This window comes from Felis catus, chromosome A2, assembly GCF_018350175.1.
Source record: "Felis catus isolate Fca126 chromosome A2, F.catus_Fca126_mat1.0, whole genome shotgun sequence".
Taxonomy (NCBI): Eukaryota; Metazoa; Chordata; class Mammalia; order Carnivora; family Felidae; genus Felis; species Felis catus.
This window is the reverse complement of record NC_058369.1, coordinates 6387239-6401823: the sequence shown is the minus strand read 5'-3', so window position 1 is coordinate 6401823 and position 14585 is coordinate 6387239. Positions and strand designations below refer to the sequence as shown.

The window sequence follows — 14585 nt, the reverse complement described above, 5'->3', positions numbered from 1 at the left end:
TCAAGATAATTCCCTTTGTCCTCTCCCTCAGCACATATCTACAGAAGACCTGGTCTGTGCCCAACACCATTCCAGGTATGAAAGTGCCACCGGGAATAGGACAGATCCAGATTCCTCTGTCTCTCAGACGAATAAGTCACTATCAACCACCTGAGTTAACGTGTAACGGGAGAGGATGCCCTCAGGCATTTTAAACTTTCTCTAATAAGGTAAAAAAAAAAAGAAAAGAAAAGGAAGACGAAAGTACATACATTTTAATTAATGCAATGTATCTAAAAATTTCACTTCAATGTGTATGTAAGCTATACTAAGAAAAATTATTCTGGGGGGGTGGGGAATGCAAACTGGTGCAGCCACTCTGGAAAACAGTATGGAGGTTCTTCAAAAAGTTAAAAATAGAACTACCCTATGGCTCAGCAATTACACTACTAGGTATTTATCCAAGGGATACAGGTGTGCTGTTTCGAAGGGGCACATGCACCCCCATGTTTATAGCAGCACCATCAACAACAGTCAAAGTATGGAAAGAGCCCAAATGGCCATCGATGGATGAATGGATAAGGAAGATGTGGGGTATATGTATATATACATATATATACATACATGTATGTATGTATATATACATATATGCATACATATATCCATATATACATACATATATGTATGTGTGTATACGTATATATATGTATGTATGTGTATACACACACACACATATACAATGGAGTATTACTCAGCAACCAAAAAGAATGAAATCTTGCCATTTGGAACTATGTGGATGGAATTAGAGGGTATTACACTAAGTGAAATTAGAGAAAGACAAATATCATGTGACGTCACACATATGAGGACTTTAAGACACGGAACAGATGAACATAAGGGAAGGGAAGCAAAAACAATATAAAAACAGGGAGGGGTCCAAAACAGAAGAGAGTCATAAATATGGAGAACAAACTGAGGGTTATGGGAGGGCCTGGGGGAGGGGCTAAATGGGTCAGGGGCATTAAGACATCCACTCCTGAAATCACTGTTGCACCATATGCTAACTTGGATGTAAATATATATAGATGTAGATAGATTACATCTATATATATTTACAATGAATTCAAAAAATTTTATTTTTTTAAGTTTTATTTAAGTAGTCTTTACACCCAATGTGGGGCTCAAACTCATGACCCCAAAGTCAAGAGTCCCATGTTCTTCCAACCGACCCAACTGGGAGCCCCATAATACTAAAAAAATTATTAATGAGATACTCTACAAGATTCTTTTGGAAGAAAGCTTCCAAAATGTCATGTAGCCATGTCTCCGTTCAGATGCTAAATTTTCAGAAATACTCGACCTGTACACATAGATTTCATAAAGTGTTTCATCCAACACGTAGGTTCATTTCCCCCACCTGTTCAAACACACTAAAGAGTTTTCCAACAACAGAATCGAGTACTGACCTTTTTTTTTTTTTAAACTAAAATGGATTGAAATAAGATAAAAATAAAGATTCAGCCACACCAGCCACAACTTCAAGAGCCCCATGTGGACAATGGCCACCACATTAAACAGCCACGGAACATTCCCCTCAGAGCAACACGTTCTTTTGAACAGTACTGGTCTAGAATTTCCTGCCCGGCCAGACGGATCTGAGGATTTTCCAGGAGAGAACACTTAACATGAGAGCAGTCTCTTAGAAAGTGTCCCTTCTGGGGTGCCTGGGTGGCTCAGTTGGTTAAGCATCTGACTCTTGATTTTGGCTTGGGTCACGATCTCCTGGTTCATGAGACAGAGCCTCACTGGGGCCCTGCACTGACACTGGGGAGTCTGCTTGGGATTCTGTCTCCCTCTCTCTCTGCCCCTCCCCCCCCCGCTCGCTCTCTGTCGCTCTGAAAGAAAGAAAGAAAGAAAGAAAGAAAGAAAGAAAGAAAGAAAGAAAGAAAGAAAGAAAGAAAGAAAAGAAGAAAGAAAAAGAAAGAGGAAAAAAGAAAAAGAAAAAAACTTAAAAGGAAAGAAAGGAGGGAGGGAAGGAGGGGGGAGGGAGGGAGACAGTCCCTTCTCCCTGGTTTCCTCTCACCCATCAAAGCAGGCAAGGAGAAAGTGTGGAGGGGCAGGGAAGGAGGTGTCTAGAAGGTTCCGGCAATGCTTCGCAATGCTGAGATCGAACGCATTCTGCGTTCGATCATGAATGTACTTGATCCTTAGTCTCCACATTCTTCAAATGCTCCCTGGTGGCCTATTCTGGGGCCACACATTCTTCTCTGCCTCCTTACCAGTCTTAACCCCCCGAAATTCAGGAGTCCCGTGCCAACAAGCCTTGGGTTGAGGCGTCCGGCCACCACCCACACCGGTTCCGGGCCACGCTGGAAACACAACAGATCGGCTTCCTACTCCAGCACCTCCCGCCGTGTCATCCTGGGCCTCCTCCTCCTCTCTGTGAACGAGGGTAGCAGCGTGATCAAAGCTCTGAACCTGTGTTAGTTCTCCGCCCTGAGCTCACGGAACCAATACCTAGATTTATGAGCTGCAGAATTTAGAATTTGGGCACACGGCAGAATCAGACATCCTGAAGATTCTCCGCCTGCCCAAGAGGCTGGCTCTTGCAAGTGACTTCCTCAAAGAAGGAGAAATGGGGGGGGGGGGGGGGCGGCTACAGCAGGTGCGAGGCAGCATCAGGAGGCCAGGCTCCAGAACCAACAAGTCGCCCACATGGAAATAACTGCCGTACTCATTCAGCCAACGTCTGCTGGGCGCCTCGGCACCAGGCATCGTGCTGGGCACGGGGATTAGCAAGACAGAAAAGGTTGAAGGCTCAAAGCCGTGACGAGGAGCCATCAGAGTAGAGACAAACGCTAAAGCAATGACCAGACCAGAAATCCTGATGGCCCCGGGCGCGAATCTCAGCTTTGTCGACTGGGCGCTGCGTGACCTCGAGTGAGCGATGTAACCTCTCTGGGCTTCGCTTTTCCTGGCCCCCTTGGGCGGGAAAGCAGGTGCACAGAAGGCACACGAGGCAGTAGCAACGGGGAGCAGAATAAACATCACAGAGAAGCAGGCTCAGACAAGATCTAAGGGCCTTCAAGAGGCCTGGGTGAGTGATGAAACCACCCAGGGTCAGGGGCAATTTTATAAACACAGATGTCCCTGGACCCAGAGATCCCTGCTGCAGATAGGTTCACACGTGCACTCAGGGAGGTTTGAGGGTGGACCAGGGGTGGGGGCGGGGACCAGGCATTGTAGTGCTTTCCTGCAAGTTCCTGGTAAAAAATACCGGTGAGAGAAGAAACAGCCCCCAGAGAGGAGACCTGAGGAAGGTGGTTCTCAAGCCCAGATGGAAGATCTGTCTGGGGACAGGAGGGTCGCTGCACCTCCACAGTGGTCAGGGGCCCCAAGGTGGGTGCTCGGGGACTCGGGGACAGAGGAAGCGGGTAACAACAGCGGACCATCGCATATGGAAGACGGAGGAGAAAATCGTGTACGCAGAAGCCCAGGGGGGAGAGAAGGCCCCGAAGGGGACACTCGCCATCCAGACCATAATCCTTCCGGAAACTTCTCACCATCTTGGAGGACACGCCAAGGGGATCTTCTGAACAAACCAAGAGCCCACAAGGCGCCGCGGGAGACGGAGAAGTGGAAGGAAGCCCTGGGAAAGATGGACGTGCAGGTCCTCCCTCCCCGGGAGAAGGGCAGACGCCTAGCCAGTGACGTTCGCAAGGCAGGGACATCAAAAGGCCGGAGGAGACCTGCAAATTCCTGAGACCCCGGGTCCACCGGGGAAGATTAAGCTCTGGAAAACAGGCCTGGGGAGGGTAACGACGGAGGCCACATCTGGAAGAAAGGATCGCGGTGGGTAGCATGTGAGTCAGACACTGCTGGAAATTGCTGGAGGCACAGGGGCGCTAAGTGCCCTGAGGGGTGGGGGTGCACGAGGCTGGAGCGAGGACAAAACACGGCGCACATGTGGCCCAGACAGATTCTCCACAAGAGGAAAGTGGCGGAGGCTCAGAGAGGACTGTGTCTGCCTCAAGGCCACACGGCAAAGAGGAGACAGAGCTGGGACTTGAACCCAGGACATTGGTTCGCTCCGCCCGTCATCACACAGAACCGCAGGCCAGGGGCCTTCGACGGCACACAGGAAGCTCTCACAATCTTCGAGTCCAAACTCAAAGTGTCAGCCGCGTCAGCTTCTCCTGAGGCCTCTCTGTGGCTCATAGATGCCTGCTTTCTCCCTCTCTCCTTACAGCTGCCCCTCTGTGGGCGCACAGGTCTGTGTCCTAACCTCCTCTTCTTTGAGGGACACCAGGCATATTGGATTAGGGCCCGCTGTAATGCTCTCACTTTTTCTTTCTTTTTTTTTTTTTTTATGTTTATTTATTTCTGAGACAGAGAGAGATAGAGCATGAGTGGGGGAGGGGCAGAGAGAGAGGGAGACAGAATCAGAAGCAGGCTCCAGACTCTGAGCTGTCAGCACAGAGCCTGACGCGGGGCTCGAACTCACAAACCGACCTGAGCCGAAGTCGGTTGCTCAACCGACTGAGCCACGCAGGCGCCCCTCTCACTTTTTCTTTTTTAAGAATACATTACTATTTTCAAACGAACCTTTTTTTTAAGTTTATTTATTTTGAGAGACAGAGAGAGAGAGAGCACATGAGCGAGAGGGTAGGGGAGGGGCAGAGACAGAGAGAGAGAGAGAGAGAGAGAGAGAGAGAGAGAGAGAATCCCAAGCAGGCTCAGGGCTCGAACTCACAAACCATGAGATCACAACCTGAGCCGAGATAAAGAGTCAAATGCTTACCCCACTGCCCCAATGCCCTCGTTCTGATTACTTCTTTAAAGACTCCAGGGGCGCCTGGGTGGCTCAGTCGGTTGAGCGTCCGACTTCAGCTCAGGTCACGATCTCGCGGTCCGTGAGTTCGAGCCCCGCGTCGGGCTCTGGGCTGATGGCTCAGAGCCTGGAGCCTGCCTCCGATTCTGTGTGTCCCTCTCTCTCTGCCCCTCCCCCGTTCATGCTCTGTCTCTCTCTGTCTCAAAAATAAACATTAAAAAAAAATTTTAAATAAAGACTCCAAATAGTCACCTTCTGGGAGTTGGCTTCAACACACAACTTTGGGGAAAGAGGGACATAACTGAGCCCGTCACACACAGGTCTCTAGGCCACCAACACCTGCACCTGTGCCCTTAGCCATCACATAGGGTTTCTCAAAGTGTGCCATCCAGACCGCCAGCCTGAGAATCACTAAAGGAGGGAAATGCAGATTCCTAGGCCCGGCTCTAGACCAAAGAAATCAATTATGTCCGGGAGCCAGGCCCCAGAAACCTGCATTTTAAACAAGGTCCGCAAGGTATGCGGGGGGTGGGTACTCAAGTCGGACAGACCTACCCCTGGCCCCACCTCCCCAGCAGGGCTTCCCCCACAACGAGTCCCCATTCTGCCCCACATGCCCCACTGAGCCCTTCACCCCAGAACCAACACCGTCGGATGCCTTCTTTGGGGCCATCGACTGATGCTGGAGAGAACCCCATAAGCATGGTGGGCCGCCCCCAGCAATTTCAAAGAAAGCCGGAACCACACCCATTTTATCCACCTGTGTCCCTGGCTGCTGTGTTTCAGAGCCAATTCAGATCCCAATTCTCACCTCAGTCAGCTAGGGCTGTCCTTCGAAAAGACCCTGGACTGGGCAGCTTAAACAACAGAAATTTGCTTCTCACAGTTCTGAAGGCTGAGAGTCCAAGATCAAGGTAGCCAGCATGGCCAGTCTGCAGGGAGAGCCCTCTTCCTAGCTGGCAGGCTCTCTCTCTGCCTCACATGGTCTCCCCTTGCTGCATTCGTGCAAAAAAAAAACAAAGAGATCTCTCTCCTCCTGCCCTTAGAAGGCCACCAATCCCATCGCGCTAGGGCGCTACTCTTACGACCTCATTTAACCTAAATTACCTCCCAAAAGCTTGATCTTCAAACACAGTCACACTGGGGAGTGAGGGCTTCAACACACGAATTTGCAGAGGTGGGGGCTCCAGGACTCTGCTTCCTGCTCTGGACAGACACATACCAAGCCCTTCTGGAACCTACACTTTGAGCGTGACTTCATTTACCCGTATAGTCAATGCTTCGCTAGAACGCGTCTCCAACGGGCAGACCAGCGTCTGTGGGCACCGAGACGGATACCTCCAGTCTGTACTGAAAGGGAAGGAGGAGGGGTGGATGATGCAGCTAAAGAAGGAGGGATGGAGCCTCTGACCCGCCCCTGGGAGGAAGAAGCATGGGTGACCATGGGCAGAAGGGGGGGACGAAGTGTGCTTGGGGCGCAGGAAGCACATGCAAGAACGCTGAGGCGTATGAGGAGCCCCAAGGGACAGCAGCCCAGAGAGGCGGCGGCTCATGTGCCCGGGGAAGGGATCTAGCTGGCAGCTGCAGAAGCACCCAAGTAGGAAGCAGAGAAATCCCAGTGGCAGCAAAACAGAGGAAGAACCGAACGGGGCACACTGGCCTAGAAGAAAGGGGGTCTACCGTGGGAGTGGGTGCAAGGACAGAGGCGAGGCCACGGAGACACTGGGGAACTGGTACCCAGGGAGGGGGAGGAGAGGAGGGAGAAGTGAGGGACAGTCCCCGGTGAACGTGGAGAGACCGAGACAGGGCCGGTTTGGGGTAGTGAGGACAAGAGGCACAGTGTGGGGCGTGTTGAGTCCGTGAGGACTTTGGGGTGTGCCCAGATACCGGTCCGGAGCTTGGGAAAAGAGGGGCAGACGCGGGTGACGTTTGGTGACATAACTGGCAGGAGATGGGACAACCAAGAGGAGAAAAGGGTGGAGGCGGAAAGCACAATATTTAAGGACAGGCAACTAGAGGACCAAAGGTTCATGCCCACCCTGACACCACCTTCTGTACGCCCGAAAGCTCCGGGACATCCAGGCATTAGCTTTGCAGTCGTAGGGCATCGCGCATCAACTCAGACAGTCCTAGGAAGCTTCCGCGCCCCTTGGGAGTTCTACCTCCCAGATGGGAAGGATCGTGCCACAGAAGACCCAGGAAAGAAAACCAAAAGAAGTCAAGAAGTCTTGGCAAGACAAAAGGCACTTTGTAAAAAAAAAAAAAAAAGAAAGAAAGAAAGAAAGAAAAAAGGCAGCAGGTGGCCTTGATACAATATAAGCACATATAATTCGAGAGGAACATTTCAGAACCCATCCCCCTTCCCATCATCTGCAAGGAACAAGGGGAAACAGACTGGCAACAAGAATCACAGAAAGCCTACAGGAAAACAGTGGCAGCCCTCCTCTCTTTACCCCTTTGTGTCCGAGCACTACCTTTTTCCACGCTGGTAGCAGACAGTTTTTGGAAAGTACCTACATTTTCTAGTCTCCCACAAAGGCACAGGAGAGAAGCAAGAATCTTCCCGCTACCAGGCCGCGCTGTTCCCCGAACAGAAACCTGACGTGACACCCTGCCCTCACGGGATCGGAAGAAAAACCCAGATCCGAAATCAAATTTTAATCCTCCTGCGTCTGCCTCGAGCTCCGACTGGAATTCCTATCCAGTGTGCACGTGGCAACGCAGAACAGCAAATCGTGCCGTGCTAGAAACAAAATCCCAAGAGCGCACGCTGGCACCAGGCTTAACGGAACAGGAGAGACCCCCTCCTTGAAGCAAGGGCCAGGGGGCTGGGGCCATCTCACGAACTTTCCAAGATGTAACCAAGGATTTCTGCACAGATTAAAAAAAAAAAAAAAAAAAAAAAAAAACAAACAGGACCCAAGGGGCATATGCGTTCCACAAGATTCCACACGGGCCCTGAGAAACCCAAAGGCACAAATTCTGAAGGGTCGCGACAGGAAACCACCCACAGGCCATCCTCAGCATGTCTGCGGACTCCCCTGGAACACAGAATTGGCAAACACCATTGTCCCCAGGGGAAACACAGTAGGGTCAGGCTCCTGCAAGCCTCCGGCCCCATATGTTTTTGTCAACTGATCAAAACACAACCTGGTTTTACATCCGTTTCTCCTTAAATACATCTTACGTAATATACGGTGTTGATCGGCTGCCTGTGTGAATCACAGCCAATACACGAAGCACCATAGCGCCTGCCTGAGCTGAGCTCATATAGCCACATATTTTCTCCATGAGGCGTATCAGGCCTTCTTGCATTTACTCCTGCACTTACACGGAAATAGCACGTCAACGCCACGGGCAAGGCCGTTTTCAACGGCAAAATCTCCAACGAAAACCACAAAAATGTGGGAAAGTGTGGCACTAAAATACGTCGCGAAAAAAAAAAAAAAGACACTTGGTTTCATCTTCGAGGATCGTATGAATCCACAATACCAGAGCTAATCAGCTGCGAATGGGCTGGTTCGGCGATTCGAATGGTTGGGTGCTCCATGCAGGTCCAGGAGGAACCACAAGAGTGCACTGGGTCTTGATTGTAGGGTTACGAGTTAATTTTAGCGACCAGGCAAATTCCCAAATAGGGAATCCGTGGCCAATGAGGAGCTATGAGCGCGCAAATTAAGACTACCAACCAATGTTAGGGGCGCCAGGGTGGCTGATTCGGTCGAGCGCCCGACTCTCGATTTCAGCTCAGAGCATCATCTCATGGTTCGTGAGTTCGAGCCCCGCATTAAGCTCTATACTGACAGTGGAGACCTTGCCTCGGATTCTCTCTCTGTCCCTCTCTCTCTGTCCCTCTCTCTGCCCCTCTCCTGCTGTCTCATAATAAATAAACTTGGGGGAAAAAAAAGTCAATCTTAAGAATATGAACTCAATTACAAGACACGTTTTAAAGTCTAAAGAGAAAATGGTAACTTGGAGAACAGATCAGTGTTGGCAGGATTCAGGATGGAGATAATGTAGTAATAAAGGGGTGTCTGGAGGGAATTTGGGTGATGGGACTGTTCTGTATCCTAGTTGAGGGGTTGGCCACACAAAACTCTACGCGTGGGTTAAAAGTCACATAATTGTGCACAAAAACAACAACAACAACAAAACAACAACGCTAAGATACAAACTAACAGCACCGTCACCTCCCAGAATAGAAATGGAATCATTTTAGGGACAACGTGCTGAAGGGCACTTTTGTTTCTTCCCCCTCTATGTTTTTGTAAATTTCTTTGCAATGAGCATGCATTACTTGTCTTTTTTTTTTTTAATGTTTGTTTTATTTTTGAGAGAGAGAGAGAGCATGAGCAGGGGAGGGGCAGAGAGAGGGACACACAGAATCTAAAGCAGGCTCCAGGCTCCGTGCTGTCAGCACAGAACCCGACATGGGGCCCGTACTCACCAAACTCACCAACTGTGAGATCACGACCTGAGCCAAAGTCGGAGGCTTAAGCGACTGAGTCACCCAGGCGCCCCACTTGTTATTTTAAATAAAAAACCATAAATAGGGTCTGACTGCAAATCATAAGCCAATATAGGTATTCTCAGTAGAAATTAACACAACGTTGTCTTGCAAGAAAATCTCACAGCAGACATCGCTTTCGAGTTCCAGACACAAAGCCGACAGCAAGGGATCCTCATTCAATGCCAAGATGACTGTTCACAGAAATAAATCCTAAGACCATACACGTGGCTAAGTAGGGAACATCACTGTTACTTTCTCAGTGGAGAAACTGGAACCCATGTATTCGGGGAGCCTAGCTTTCTTTAATCCATCTTTCTCTGTATAGGGCCAAAGTATGACTATCTTTCTGGGCCATGTGATTGCAACTACTCAACTCTGCCATTAGGGCACAAGAGCAGCCATCGATGATGCCAATAAAACTTTATTTATAAAACCAGGCGTGGACAGACAGGATTAGGCTGTAGTTTGCTGGCCGCTGTTCTAGAAGGACTATGGCTATACGTAAATTAAAAACTGGGCTGAGGGGGCGCCTGGCTGGCTCAGCCAATAGAGCATCTGACGCCTGATCTTGGAATCATGAGTTCAAGCCCCACATTGGATATGGAACCTACTTTATTTATTTTTTTAAACTGGGCTGAGAGTGCTTGGCAGTGGGGATTGGCCCTCCATGATGAAAGAACTAACATCTGAGCCCCAGAGGGAGCAGAGAGGATGGAGGGAGCCAGGTGCAGGTGAAAAGCCAGGCAGGAAACGGTCTTCTCCTGGGAGGGAGGAGGCAGTGGAGGACCCAGAGAGGTCAGCTGGGGTGAGGCGACAGGAGAGCACTTGGGAGGTGAGGCATTACCTTCACCGGAGCCACTGGCAAAACAAAGCGATGGAGACACAAGCCAGGTGCCGTGGGCAGTGCAGCGGGCAAGAGGTGAGAGAGAGGGTGGCAGGGGCCCACCAGGGGAGGCCTGGCAGGGGAAGGCTGGAGGTGAGCGGTGGGGAATGAGGTTCAAGGGAGTATGGAGGGTTTGTAGGTCAAAAAGGGAAAGGCTCCGGGGCAGACGGGGCTCCCGGAACAGAGAGGAGGGCTGGGACCCCCAGCAGGTAAATGTCCTAGACGAGGTAAAGGTCATCTCCCTGAATGTGGCTGTTCTCAACTGGGGACAGGCTGGCAATGTCCAGAGACACTTTCGGTCATCACGACAGGGAGAGAGGAGGTGTCACTGGCACGTTGTGGGTGGAGAGACCAGGGACCCTGCTCAGCCTCTCGCAATACGCAGGACAGCCCCCCTCAGCCAAGCCCCATCACAGCCCAAACGGTAAGAGCACTGAAGGTGAGAGGCTCTACTCTGGCCAGATTAAGAAGGGAAGCCAATGGGCACCTGGGTGGCTCAGTCAGTTGAGCATCCGACTTCGGCTCAGGTCATGATCTCGCGGTTTGTGAGTTCGAGCCCCCCATCAGGCTCTCTACCATCAGCACAGGGCCCACTTCAGATCATCTGTCTGGCCCCCGCCCCCGACGCCACTCCTGCTTGTGCATTCTCTCTCTCTCTCAAAAATAAACATTAAAAAAAAAAAAAAAATGGAAGTGCATGATGGAGAGGGGTACAGTGGGAACCCCCAGGAGCTCACCTCAATGACCTCTATGAGTGAGTGAGTGAGTGAGTGAGGCAGAGATAATGGGCAGATCCCCAGGAGAGAGGCAAAGGTTGAGAATAGACTTTTTTTTTTTTAATGTTTATTTATTTCTGAGAGACACAGAGCGTGAGCAGGGGAGGGGGCAGAGAGAGAGGGAGACACAGAATCCAAAGCAGGCTCCAGGCTCCGAGCTGTCAGCACAGAGCCCGACGCAGGGCTCAAACTCACGAGCCGCGAGATCATGACCTGAGCCGAAGTCGGATGCTTAACCGACTGAGCCACCCAGACGCCCCCTAGTCCTTCATTTCTAAAAAAATCACATGCACCCCCCCCCACCCCACTCCGGCCAAAATGCCCTACTGGTTGACATTAGAGATTAATGACCTGTAGGGTTTCTTGCCATTTCCAAACTTCTGAGGGGGCATCACGTCTCATCGATTCGATAGGATTTTGTTAAGCATTACTACAGGCTGGGGTGGAGAGGCTCAAACCCTAGAGAACAACCTTTTGTTAAGAAACCAGTGCTCTGAAGCCAGGCCAGCTGGGGTACTATACCCACCTCTACTGTCCTGGTCAAATTTCCTCACCTGCGGAAAAACGGATACGAAACCTTACCTCATAGGGCCGTGGTGAGGATTAACGGAGATTATATATTCCAAGCACATGGAACAGCACCTGCCAAGCGTTTACCCTCATTAGTACATGTTAGTTAGGTATTAGCTGAAGAATAAAAGACCCATGGCTTGGAGTCCTGGTGAGAACATAAATATGAGCTGAATCAAGAACAAATATTTCAACCACACACCTTCTACGTGCCAGGCGCTGTTCTGGGCTCACAAAAGAAACAGAAGCCTCAGGGTGCCTGGGTGGTTCCGTGGGGTAAGCATCCGACTTCGGCTTAGGTCATGATCTCGCGGTTCGTGAGTTCGAGCCCCACATTGGGCTGTCAGCACAGCGCCCACCTGGGATCCTCTGTCCCCTTCTCTCTCTGCCCACCCCACCCCCAACTTGTGCACGCATGCGCACATACTCTCTCTCTCTCTCTCTCTCTCTCCCCCTCTCTCTCAAAAATAAACACTAAAGAAGAAAGAAAGACACATAAGCCTCCGCCCTTGTGGAAACTGCAAACGTGGAAAGAAGTGATAAATCCATCTACTGGCCCCTGGAAGCCCAGGCACAAATCCACAATCACCAAAGCTACAAGGAACAGAAGAGCAGGGAACCACATGTACATGGGTGCATACGCACATACATACACAAAACCTGGAACAGGTCTAACGTTGGTCTTGGATTTTCTGAACAAGAACCCAAAGCCATGGTCACCCTTCTTGAGAGCCCACCGTACCCCGAGCACCCAGGCCTCGGAGCCACCGCATAGCTGAGACAGGTGCTCAGCAAACCTGGGTTGTCCCCTCCAGAGCCTCTGTGTGTTTTCTCACGGACCTCGTTCCCTTCCAGGGAACTCAGGAGCTTCTGTTCCTTCCCTCCCCGACCCCTTCCTCATCATGACTGATTTCCTTTTATGGAAAATTCTGAAAACATAACCCAACAGATATTTTTAAAGTGGGGCCTCCGGCACCAGTCGGGAAACTCCAGCCATGTTCTCTGGAAGGATTCTTCATTCCTTGCCCCACAGCCGGAAAGGACTGCCATCAAGCCCAAAGAGCTGGAGTTGGTTTTTGCCTCCACTCCATCTGCTACCAGCACGGGGAGGCCCAGGAGGGAAGTCCGTGGGTGGGGCGGGGCCTGAGAGGCTCACCTGAGGTGAGAGACCTCCCTGGGCTGGCAGGTAAAACTCCTTCAGGAAGGGCAGACCTGGAGGGGGAGGTGGGGGCCATGGGGAGACACGGGACATCCAGCAGCAGTCCAGAGCCTAGCCTAGCCAGGCCACCAATAGAAAGGTTCGAGTTCTCCCTCCGGCACTGACTTTTGGGCAAATTGAACGGTCTCCTACCTGAGCCTCAGTTTGCTCCTCTATGCAATGGGCAAACAACAGTACCAACCTCCAGGGGCCAGTGTGAAGGTCCAGGGAGATAAGCCCGGGGTATTTGGTGGCACTAACCATAATAATCGTGATAGAGCCGCCAGGGCTTCTGCTACAACAAAGGCCCGGTTGCCAAGGCGCTAGAGTTTGCCTCCGGACATCTGGAAACGGCACCCGAAAGTGTAAACATGGATCTGAAGTGCGGGTAGCCACGGGCCTAGATCTGAGGAGGAGGGTAGGATTCTACAATTCCCCCGCCTAGGACATCTATCCGCGGGGACCCCAAGGGACCCTCGACTCTGGCTCCAAACCGTGTGCGCCGCCGGCATTCGGCCGCCTGGACCCGGAGACCCCACTTCACAGGGGACCCAGGAGGACGCGTGTCCCGTCTCCGGAGCGAGCCGAGGTCGCAGAGAGCCACACACGGGTCCGAGGCGCGCTCGGGAAAGGCACCCGCAGCGGGACGGGCACTGGGGCAAGGTTCCTCCGGCCCGGGGCCCGCACACTGCGCGCGGAACCGCGAGCCCAGGCGGGCAAAGGCCAAGGTCAGCGGCATCCCGCCCCCGCGCGGGGCCCAAGCTACCTTCCCGGCCACGCGCACCGCGCCCCCCCCAACCCGACACACGCGCGCACCCCGAGGAGGGCTCTGGGTCCACGGCGGTGGGCTCCATTTTGGCAAGGGGCGCCCTCCCCACCGCGCCGCTCCCCGCCCGCTCCCGGACCCCCAGACTCACCCTCTCCGGGGTACAGGTGGCCCGCGGCGCCCAGCAGCAGCGCGGCCACCGCCACCAGCAGCGGCGCGGTGGCCGCCCCCCGCCCAGCCCCGGCGCCCATGGCTGCTGGAGCGCGGGGTCCCGGCGGCTCAGAGCGCGCGGCGCCGGCCCGCGGGGGTCATGCTCCGAGGCGGCCGCCCGAGCGGCGCTGGGGGGGACGCGCGTCCTTCTCTTCCACGCCGGCGGCCCCGCGCGCCGCAGCCCCCGCCCGGGAGGGCCCTCGGAACGGCCCCAGGAGGGGCGCGGGGCCTCGGCCGCTACCGATCCGGCGGAGGCGGCCCCGACCCCGCACCGCGGCGGCCCGGGCCCCGTCCGCGACCTCCGGGTCCGGAGCCCCCTCGCTGCGCCCCGAGCGCTCTGGGCCGCGATCTGCGAACGCCGAGACAGACGGACGCGCGGACAGACCGACGCGCGGACGGGCGGGCGGGCACCTGGGCCGGCGAGTGGCGGGCGGGCGGCGGGAGCGAGGGCTGCTCGGCCGTAAACAACGCGGCCCGTCAGCTGGGCCCCGTGCGGGTGGCGGGAAAAGGCGGCGTGGATCGGCACCGGGAAGGGACTCGACGCCCTGGAGAGGCCCGGGAGGGGAGGGGGGAGGCCCGGGAGAGGGAGGCCCCGCCCCGCCCGGCCCCGCCCGCCGGCCTCCCCGCCCCGGGCCCCAGCGCAGGACGGCCCCCGGCGCGTCCCAGCCGAGGGGGCGCCCCAGACCCCCCGCGACCCGCGTCCCGGAGCTTGGGGGCGCCCCACATGCCAGACCCAGCGACACGGAGCCCTTTTTTAATGTTTCTATGGCTATCTCGTTCCCTTGGTCTTTGGGAGGCTCATTTTGATTTTTTTTTTTTTTTTTTTTTTTTTACTATTTCATTAAAACGCTATTTATCTTGG

The 14585-nt window shown here is 53.2% G+C and overlaps 1 protein-coding gene across 5 annotated transcripts in view; it reads right to left on the bottom strand.

The window, feature by feature from the left end:
- Positions 1–14204, bottom strand: part of INSR (insulin receptor) — a 143601-nt gene extending 129397 nt beyond the window's left edge. For 3 of the 5 annotated variants that reach the window (XM_023244792.2, XM_023244793.2, XM_045053097.1), the window contains exon 1: positions 13665–14204. In XM_023244792.2, coding sequence (XP_023100560.2) covers positions 13665–13764 — 100 coding nt within the window. In that variant the 5' untranslated portion in view covers positions 13765–14204. The remainder of the gene's footprint in view (positions 1–13664) is intronic. The other 2 variants (XM_023244797.2, XM_023244794.2) reach the window with 2 other exon arrangements.
- Between the last annotated feature and the right edge of the window lie 381 nt (positions 14205–14585).